Genomic DNA, 9,434 nt, shown 5'->3' on the forward strand with positions numbered 1-9,434 from the left:
GGAGATGAGGCAGGTGTGAGTATGAGTGAGCAGGAAAGGACGGGAGAAGAAGAAGATGTGCGTGCGAGTGTACGTGAAGTGGACGAGGCAAGAAGCGCCCGGAAGCCCACTGCGACACAGGGAGAGCCGACAGAAGCAATTGGATCCTTTCGGGCTCTTGAGGGTGAGAAGCCGGAAGGAGCTTCAGGGAACACGGATGCCCGCAGAACAGGTAAGGGACCCAGCGCATGACCAGGAGGATGAGCGTCAAAAACCGTTCAGACCCCGCTGTTGGAGGAGCAGCTCTCCTGAGCTGTATTTCTCGACACTGGTGGGTTGGTGTCAAGAGGATAAGGGGACTCTTGAGGAGCTCCTTGGCTGGCTGGCCAGAGCTCGGTGGGATGCTTGATGGACAGGACAAGCAGGCTGTGGATCTGCAGGGCTGGGGAAGACCATCAGGGCTGAGCCCCACTGTCATCTTCCCTTCTCCACAGCAAGCCCACAGTTGGCCTCCACTGCCTCTACATCTCTTCAGGCCAAGCGACATCACCAGTTTCTGGAGCCAACCTCACCACCCCATGCCGCACAGTAAGATCCCTATTGAGAAGAGGGCAGACACTGACATTCGCGTTGGGAGTCACATGCACCAGGGGTTCATTTCCTTTCCCATGGGTATACAGCTGATTATGTAGCCTAAACTGGACAGGAAGGGGCTCGTCCAGAGGTCAGCTGTCATCCTGATGCCATGATGCCTATCTCCAGGGGCTTAGAGAAACTAAGGAAGTCAGGGGAAGCCTTACTGGAATGATTAGCAGAATTGTGATGGGCAGTAATGGGAAAGCAGTGTTGAGGCCTGAAGGCCCAAGCAAGCAGTGGTTTAAGTGATGAAGCTAGACTGGGGCTAGGTCCCGGCTTTGGAGGCATAGGGCCCAAGGTTCGAGGGCAGGACCAGGCCTTTAAGCTCCCATTTTCACCACCTGTTTCTCCAGTCAGCTGCTGGTGTAGACAAGCCCAGGAGCACTGGGGATCCATATCACCAGCAGCCTGCAGAACTTGTCCTCAAACAGAGGTCTCTTTAGTTAGCTGTTGTTGTTGTTATGTGCCGTCGAGTCGCTTGCGACTCATAGCAACTCTATGTACAACAGCCCTAAACTCTGCATTGTCCTGTGCCAATCACACTGTCTCTGACATTCCCATCCCGATTATCCCAGTTACCGAATCAATCCACCTCATAGAGGGCCTTCCCCTCCTGCGCTGTCCCTCCACCCTCCCAAGCATGTTGTCCCTCTCCAAGGACCAGTCTGTCCTCACAACATGTCCAAAGTATGTTAGATGGAGCCTCAGAATCCTTCCCTCCAAGGAGCCGCCCGGTTTAACCCTTTCCAGGATAAATCTGTTTGTTTTCCTAGCAGTGCATGCTACCCTCAATACTCTTCTCCAGCATCACAACTCAAAGGCATCAATTCTTCTATCCTCCTTAATCATTGTCCAACTCTCTGATGCATAACAAGTGATAGCAAAGACCATGACCTGTATCAGACACACCTTGGTCTCCAGAGAGACACCATTGCTCTTCAGTACTTTAGTCAGCAGTTGAGCTAATTTGAACATTCCTGTCCCTAGCTTACATACAGAGCCTCTGCCAGCCAAGCTTCCCTCCAGGCCCCGAACTGCTGGCCCCAGGCCCCGTCAAGATCCCTACAAGGCTGGAGTGAGCCACTATGCTAAACTCTTTACCTTCTATGCTAAAATGCCCATGGAGAAGAGGGCCCTTGAGATGGTGGAAAAGTGGTAAGTCCTTTTAGGGTTGGGAACAAATATTCAGATCCCCAATAGCCCATTCACTCCATCCACCCCAACCTCCTTGGCAGCCTAGACAGGTATTTCCAGCATCTTTGCAGTGACTTGGAGGTGTATGCTGCTCATGCGGGCCGGAAGACTGTGAAGCCAGAAGACCTGGAGCTGCTAATGCGGAGGTGAGTGGGTGGGAGGTGCTAGCTTGGCGGGGCCAGCCCATCTGCACAGGGGACTGATTCTGCTTGTCCCTGCCTCACTTTGCCACAGGCAGGGCCTGATCACTGATCAAGTCTCGCTGCACGTGCTGGTGGAGCGGTACCTGCCCCTGGAGTACAGGCAGCTGCTCATCCCGTGTGCGTTCAGTGGCAACTCGGTGTTCCCCACTCAGTAGTGGTCAAGCCTCCACTTGCCCTGTTGCCACCTGGGCTCTCTTGACCTCCTCCAGGTCTCCTCCTCACCCTTACTCCCCACACCTTCAATAAAGTGTCACAAACCAATCGCACAATGCTTCCGTCTCTTCCTGATCCACACCTCCCCCGCCAGTACAGTGAGGAGAATGGCACAGATCCACACAAACATTTTATACTAGAAGTCAAGTTAGCAGCACTGGAACACTGAGCTATGGAGAGAGCCTCTAGCTTGTAGGCTCTGGCTCTCTTCGAGGCCCCATGCGCCTGATGTCAGCCATCTGAAGCTGTTTTATCACACTCTGAATGTGCTGCTTAATGCCCTCGTCCATCTGCTCATTGCCCTCCTCTGGCAGCTCTGTCTCAGTGACCTGGAAGGCCTGGCTGATGTAGGCGTTCAAGGTCTGCGTGTCCAGACTGGGGTCGATGGTGATCAGCGCTTCCCGCAGCTTGCTTGGGGTTATCTCATTAAAGCTAACCCACAAGGAAAGAGAAAGAGATGAAGCTTGACTCCTCTATACCTCTGGGCCCAGCATGTCTGTTCTATTGGGCTTGAGTGGTTTGTCATACCCAGGAGTGTGGACAGGGAAACCAGGGGCTGAAGGCACCCTGAGAGTTGGCCTGACTGGCTGAGGTGGGTCTGAGAACCCCAGGGTTACTCACAATTTGCTGGCCAGCTCTTGCTTTAGTTCCAGCAAATACTCCTCCTTTTCCTCCATGTATTGTTCCCACAGCTTCTGAACAAAGAGCGTACTCTGGCCCTCATTATTCTAGGAGAGTCCCCAAGGCAGTGAGAACACGCCGGTAAGGATCCAGCCAAGGCTACGGGTGGGGGCCGAGCAAATTCCCAGACCTACCTCCAGAAATAGTGAGCGATACTCTAACAGGTCTTCACCGCTGCTGTCAGGATTCCAGCCCCCTGCCTCCATCAATGCCTGAATCTGCTCTTCTTTCTTGAGGGGGAAGGTACTTCTGAGGATGGTGCTGTGAGACACATGGGGACCAACAGAGGCCTGGATGAGGCACGCCCACCCTCCTCCTTCCATCCTTCACTGCCAGCCCCGTCAGTGCTGAGGCTGTGGCCCCTCGTGCCAGGCTCCTTCTCACCCTGAACACCCAGAAATCTGGGCAGAGGTGCTGTTCGCTAAGAGTTTACAGTGGTCTTGCCTCACCTGAAATTTTCCATGGACAGATATCCCTCATTCTGACTGTCAACATCTGTCATCTCCTTCAGCAGCTGTGATATGTTTTCATTCTGATTGATATACACACTCTCCTTCATCTATAGGAAGAGAAAACATCTCTTGGTGAATGGGCATGGGATGGGCATGCTTCCTGGAGGGGTGAGTGCAGAGCTGGCCTATGCTGGGAGCAGAGGTCCCTCTCTGAGAGGAGCAGGTCGGGGCCAGGCCCAAGCTCACCTTCCCCATCAAGACTGCATAAAAGTGGCTCATGATATTGTTGGACTGGAAGAGCTTGATGTTTTCAAAAATGGTGTAGGCCCAGGCTATGGCATTCTTCGGCCCAAAGTGACGCTCCAGGAAATGGAAAAAGAAATCAGAGAACTTCTGTTTCTGTGCAGTGAGGGAACACTGGTCAGTTTAGCCGGTCCCAAGTTTGGCCCTCCTCTCTGCTTCCCGGCACCCCTAGGGAAGCCCCTGGAAGACTCTGGAGGCCAGGAGGCTTGTTGAGAGCTGACCTGTTCCTCAGCAAGCCGTTCCTGCCAGGCATCCTTGAGGATCTCCACCACCTCTTTCTTTGTTGGCTTCTTGTTCTCCACGTTGCCCTCAAACTGAAGAAAAGAGGGGACGGCTTCCCCAAGGCCCTAAAAGGGTGAGTCCGACTTGTCTGACGGCCCATCTCTGGTTCCAGCCTCCAAGCAATCAGGACACCACATGTCCCCTCAGAACCCCAGGCCTCAGCAGCAACACCAAGCTGACCTCAAGCCTTCCTCATCCAGAGAATGCCCTACCAGCCCAGGAAAGAAGTCTTTCTCCCGGAGCAGCCCCTCGCCAATCTCCTCCAGAAGCACGTCCACCAGCTGGTCACTGTTCTTGCCCTCAGCCAGCACCTGCCAGCGCACTGGACCCCCAGCCACCACATCTGCAGGTGGGGAGAGGAGGCTGGAGTCCAGGAGAGGCAGTGGAGCAGCCCCGGAGGCCCCACTGGCCGTGGTTACCTTGGCACTTGGTCCAGTCGGGCCGCGGGGTGGAGGTGCGCTGGATCTCCTGCAGCTCAGCGGAGAACTGGTCCCGCTCCTTCAGCGTGCTCACGTGCAGCTGCAGCAGCATCTCGTGCTCCTTGCGGACCTCATCGTAGTCTGCTCGCAGGCTCTCCAGCTGTGATAGTGACTGGTCCTCCTGCGTGCCCACCGGGCCTGCCCTCCCCTGCCTGGTCCTCCTGCCCACCTTCCCACACCTGCTCCTGCAGATCCTTGTTGATTTTCTCCTGCATCTCAAAGTCCCTCCTGGGCACCACATCCCCAAAGTTGGCCTTCATGGTGGTGAGCTCCATCTGCGTGCGTGTCAGGTCTTGTCGGGCCATCTTCAGAGCCAGCGTTAACTTCACCACGTCCTCCCCCGAGACCCCTGTCAAGGAGCAGCCACCAGCTCGTGTCACTCTGGCTTTGGAGCCTGTGGCCTAGGTCTGTTGCTCTTCCTGCCAGGGGTCCTTTGTGTCTTGCCTACAGTGCTACCAGCCTGGGGCTTCAGGTTGAAGCAGAAAAGACCAGGACCTGCAACACCATACCTGTCTCCCACATAGGAAATCCTGCCTCAGCCATCAGCTGTGTTAGTCCAGCTTGGGAAGCCCCACCACCCCAAGTGGAGACAGGGACATCTTTCATTCGGAAGAGGCGTGGGATGGGCAGAAAGACTCCAGGAGAGCAGAATGAGTGGGAGCGAGTACGACGCTTCCTCAGGAGAGTTCACCTCTGGCTTACCCGGAGGCTGAGCGAGTGACATGTCCTCCCGCTGATAGCGTAACTCGTTCAGGTCTGCAAGAAGGATCTTGCGGGCGTCGCGTTCTGTCAGGTAGTGGAGGTATTCCTCAGCCAAGTTCTTCCTCAGCTTGGACACCTGTTGGGGAGGTGTCTGGGTGGCCAGGACCTGCCTCTAGAACCCGTACATAACTCGTTACTACAGAGAATCAGGGGGAACGACGATAGAGTGGCCTTCAGGACTTGGGAACAGGAAAGATGGAGGACAGAGACTGGCCATCCCTAAGAATCCAGACGAGAGCCAATCTTCCAGAAAGCCTGAGAGCCAAGGAGCAGGGCTTCCCAGGCACTCAGGTCACATGGAGCTAGTTCTCAGCCAAGCAAGAGGACTAAGTATGGTGGCAGCAGACATTCTGAGGAATGTGACCTAGTATGTCATGCCAGGTGGAAGAGTGATGGCCGTTGTGGTGTTGTTATGGGCCATCGAGTTGCTTGCAACTTGTAGAAACCTGTCCTATCTGGAGCCAGTCTCACTGACTCTCACACACCTAAACCCATCGCCCCAGTTACCATGTCAATCCATCTCTTCCTCTCCTGCGCTGTCCCTCCACCCTTCCGAGTATGACGTCCTTCTCCAAGGACTGGTCCCTCTTGGCCACGTGCCCAAAGTATATGAGATGGAGCCTCAAAATCCTTGCCTCCAAGGAGAAACTTGGTTTCACCCTCTCTAAGGCAGACCTATTTGTTCTCCTGTTGATCCAGGACAATGAGTACTTCTCCATGGGCGTAATGTCCCATAAGTATTTCAAGGCTGTAATCTCTGTGAGGAGACTGTCACATCTCCCTCCTATAAAGTGACTGGAGGTTTGAGCCATCAACCCAGTTAGCATCTAAGCACTTAACTACTGAGCCACCAGCTTGCCCAGGGGTGGAGGCAAGGCGGGAATTCAAGGAGTTGGTTACCCACATTCCATATTCACCTCACTCTGCAAAGAGATCTTCTCCTCATTCTTTTTGTCAATGAGCTTCAGTAAGTTCACCTTCTCCTTCCTGAGCATGGAGATCTCAGATTTCTCCTCCGCTCGCATGGCCAGGATCTTCTCCTTGCAGTCCTCATTCACAGTGACAAGCTTGGCCTTCAGGGGCTCCAGACTGCGAATCTTCTCCCTCTGATGGGCTAAGCAGGGGCAGTGGGGGGTTTCCTTTGGACTATGGAGAATAAATAGCTACAAGGCAGAGAGCCTAAGTGCCCCAGAGTCTGTATGGGTTTTTTCCAAAGGCACGCATGGCCCCTACCAAAAGCCCTTGCTGTTTTACCAGGAGCAAGGGCCAGATGAGGCTTTCTCATCAATAGCCTTTAGTCTTGCAGCCTGCCATGGCCTCCATCACTTGAGCCTGGCCGGTGGAGGAGGACCACGCTTCCCAAAGGGACTCCCTTTCTCCTGGGGTTCTCTCAGTGAAAAAAGGTGCTCTGTTTCCTACAGATACTGCCTACTGGGTTTCCCAAGGATGAGAGGTGGTCAGCACCCTGCCTAGAAAAATGGAGGTAAGAGATTGGCTATCTCAGATTGTCAGAGAACCTTGTGAGCAACAATACTGAGTGGAGTTTGGGACTTCAAGATCCTGACTGTAGCTGCCTCAGGCCTGGTGCAGAAGGTCAGAGCAGGATCCTCTCTGTGTCTTCCCAGCTGGAGACAGCATCCAGTCCACCTGACTCAGGTCAGAAAACTTACGCAGGAGAATGCCCATCTTACCCAGCATCACCTCATATGCATTCTTGATGGAGGACAACAATGGCTTGTATGTTTTGAAATCCTCTATGAAGAACTCAAAGATCTCTCTGTAAGGCTGGCAAGAAAAGTGGACTTGTCACTTTGTGACTTGTAGCTCTTACCCCTTGTGGGGACCTTTCTTCTTTCTTGGCTTAGAAGTACTCCAGCAAGAGGCTGCTGGGTGGCCCAGTGAACGTCCGGGCTCTGCCCTAACCAGTGCTCTATGAGGCCTCTCCAGGTGGCAAACTGCTGTGGACTGGCACCTTCTCTTCGTGCCCTAGCCTGTCTTCAGGTAGTCAGCCTCTGCGGAGAGGAGGAGCTTGAGGGTTCTAACCTGGCATCTAACCACCAAGTATTGATATGGTTTTCTGTCCCACTTGAATCCAGAGAAAGTGTCTGGTGGCAGCCTTGCTTGCTGGGATGGGCATAGGTTTCGGAATCATACCTGAGCTTGAATTACGGCCCCTTTACTTGATAGCTATATGCCTTTTACAAACTTCTACTTTCTAGTCGGTGACTCACCTTCTGCTTATGAGATCATATGTAAGGCCCTGGCCTAGGGCCTAGTACAGTCAAGACTCAGTAAATGCTTCAGTCAGTGAGCAGTCAGCAGGCCGGGAGCCCCTGTCACCCAGTCCCTGTCTGAGCAGTGAATTTCGGTAGGGAGTTTGCTCTGCAAACCCAAATGCTGTGCCTCTCTGGCAGTTCAAATCCAGCAGTGACTCTGAGAAAAATAAACAGTCTCCCCCCATGTGACTTCCAGAAGCCCTGTGGAGGGCCAGCTATGCAGTCATCCTCTTGGTATATACTAGAATCTAGGTGGCATCTAGATTTTTCTCTTTCTTTGTATGTCTGGGCTTGTTTAAGCATGGAGCTGTCCTCTGAAGGGCAGGTGGACTGGAATACTGGCTTGCCCAAATGTCAGTGTTCAGGCTGCCTGGGGACTCAGGACTGCAAATAGCAGCTGGGCCCCCTGATTCCACAGGGAGAAATGGAATCCTCCAGAGGGTCTAGTTCCACATTGCAGCCTTCTCTTATTTACGAAATTTGTCAGAGGACAAATTCTTCTGACAAAGGAGAACCCCAAAAGTGCTAGGGGATGCTGGTCTCTCCTGAGGCCTGGGTCCTCTTCCCACCCTCTCACGGTTTGTTCTGTGGCTCTAACCTGTAACCTCAGCTCCTGAGCCGAATCTGTGCCCAAGTCCAGCAGAAGGAGCTCCTTGCGCAGGTAGTTTTCCAGTTGCTCCAGGTACCTCGGCTTGGCAATGCTCAAGGTCTGCCGCTGCCAGTTCCTGCATGGGATACGTGGGGCTGAAGTGAGCACCCCACAGGGCCCGTGCCCCCTCGGCTTGGTGATGCACACACCCCTCCCCTGTCTCTATTAGCTTGCCCGCTGTCAGGCTGCCCTCGGCTTACCCTGTTCGCATCTTCTTGTCCTCTGAACAGGGCTTTCGGTTTTGTAGAATTGTCTGGCCACTGGCGTGCATGGGCCATGGGGATAGGTGGCTGCCTATGGATACCTGAGAAGGCTATAGAAAGACAGGTGGAGTTACCATGGCAACATTGCTCTTCTCCCTGATGCTTCTCTTTCTCTCCCCTCTCCCCTCAAAACTTGTCTACAATACCCATTTAAATATGGTTCATAATTAAGATTATGGGCTTAGAGACGGCTTGGATTAGATTACCTGTCTATATGTAGAAACCCTTCTAGGCTAATGGTACCTGATTCCTGACCTTCCTAGTGTTGAAAATGCCGTATCATTGGGCTCCTTAGCCTGGTCTTTTCTCTTGTATTCTACTATTTTCAGGTTTGTGTTTTATCTCAATCTTGGGACCATTCATTCTTTTTCTGAATATGTATGGAAGATGTATAGTAAGCCTTGTGTTAGATCCTGGGAAGGACTCCAGCCTCTTGAAGACTCTGGAGTACCCTATCACTGTAAACCCAGAATGGACAGCTCTGTATCATACTCTGTGTCTTTTATTTTTTAGATAGTAAAAATAATTAGATAATATTTTAACTCAATCATGAAAGATACATTCAGAGGTCCCAAATTGACTTTCAATCCTTCCCAAAAGGCAATCAAAGTTCCCCATCACTCTTTATTCTAAGACCTTTGGATTCAACATTATCAACAACTAAGACAGGAAGATAATGTATTACAATTTCAAGTATCTCTAAGCAAAGGTTGTGGAATAAATATATGAGGAAGTACATAACTTTTTTTTAAAATTTTATTTTTTATTATTTTTGTGTGTGTGTGTACCGTCAAATCAGATCTGACTGGTACAGGAGGAGATTGTCCCTCCTTCCCCTGCAGAGCATCTGGTGGATTTGAACTGTGCGCCTCTGGGATTATAGTTGCAGCTCCTTGCCACTAGGCCACCAGAGCTCCAAGGAAGTACATAATTTTTTTTTTAAATTTTTTTTATTATTTTTTTTTTATTTTTGCGTGCGTGTACCGTCAAATCAGATCTGACTGGTACAGGAGGAGATTGCCCCTCCTTCCCCGGCAGAGCATCTGGTGGATTCGAACCGTG

At 52.2% G+C, this 9,434-nt stretch overlaps 2 protein-coding genes across 2 annotated transcripts in view; one reads left to right on the forward strand and one right to left on the reverse strand.

The window, feature by feature from the left end:
* CENPT (centromere protein T) overlaps positions 1-2,167 on the forward strand; it is a 7,081-nt gene extending 4,914 nt beyond the window's left edge. The window contains exons 10-14 of the mRNA XM_006878891.1: positions 5-211; positions 474-567; positions 1,642-1,770; positions 1,851-1,955; positions 2,044-2,167. Coding sequence (XP_006878953.1) covers positions 5-211; positions 474-567; positions 1,642-1,770; positions 1,851-1,955; positions 2,044-2,167 — 659 coding nt within the window. The remainder of the gene's footprint in view (positions 1-4; positions 212-473; positions 568-1,641; positions 1,771-1,850; positions 1,956-2,043) is intronic.
* A 243-nt stretch (positions 2,168-2,410) lies between these two features.
* TSNAXIP1 (translin-associated factor X interacting protein 1) overlaps positions 2,411-9,434 on the reverse strand; it is a 13,342-nt gene continuing 6,318 nt past the window's right edge. Inside the window, exons 3-16 of the mRNA XM_006878892.1 lie at positions 8,310-8,422; positions 8,059-8,185; positions 6,876-6,969; positions 6,102-6,298; positions 5,125-5,260; positions 4,602-4,771; positions 4,363-4,522; positions 4,156-4,286; positions 3,883-4,008; positions 3,605-3,757; positions 3,356-3,465; positions 3,041-3,167; positions 2,847-2,953; positions 2,411-2,657 (exon numbers count right to left, since the gene is read on the reverse strand). Coding sequence (XP_006878954.1) covers positions 2,411-2,657; positions 2,847-2,953; positions 3,041-3,167; positions 3,356-3,465; positions 3,605-3,757; positions 3,883-4,008; positions 4,156-4,286; positions 4,363-4,522; positions 4,602-4,771; positions 5,125-5,260; positions 6,102-6,298; positions 6,876-6,969; positions 8,059-8,185; positions 8,310-8,422 — 1,998 coding nt within the window. The remainder of the gene's footprint in view (positions 2,658-2,846; positions 2,954-3,040; positions 3,168-3,355; positions 3,466-3,604; positions 3,758-3,882; positions 4,009-4,155; positions 4,287-4,362; positions 4,523-4,601; positions 4,772-5,124; positions 5,261-6,101; positions 6,299-6,875; positions 6,970-8,058; positions 8,186-8,309; positions 8,423-9,434) is intronic.

This window comes from Elephantulus edwardii, unplaced genomic scaffold, assembly GCF_000299155.1.
Source record: "Elephantulus edwardii isolate Elephantulus edwardi_28Jun2011 unplaced genomic scaffold, EleEdw1.0 scaffold00001, whole genome shotgun sequence".
Classification (NCBI taxonomy): Eukaryota; Metazoa; Chordata; class Mammalia; order Macroscelidea; family Macroscelididae; genus Elephantulus; species Elephantulus edwardii.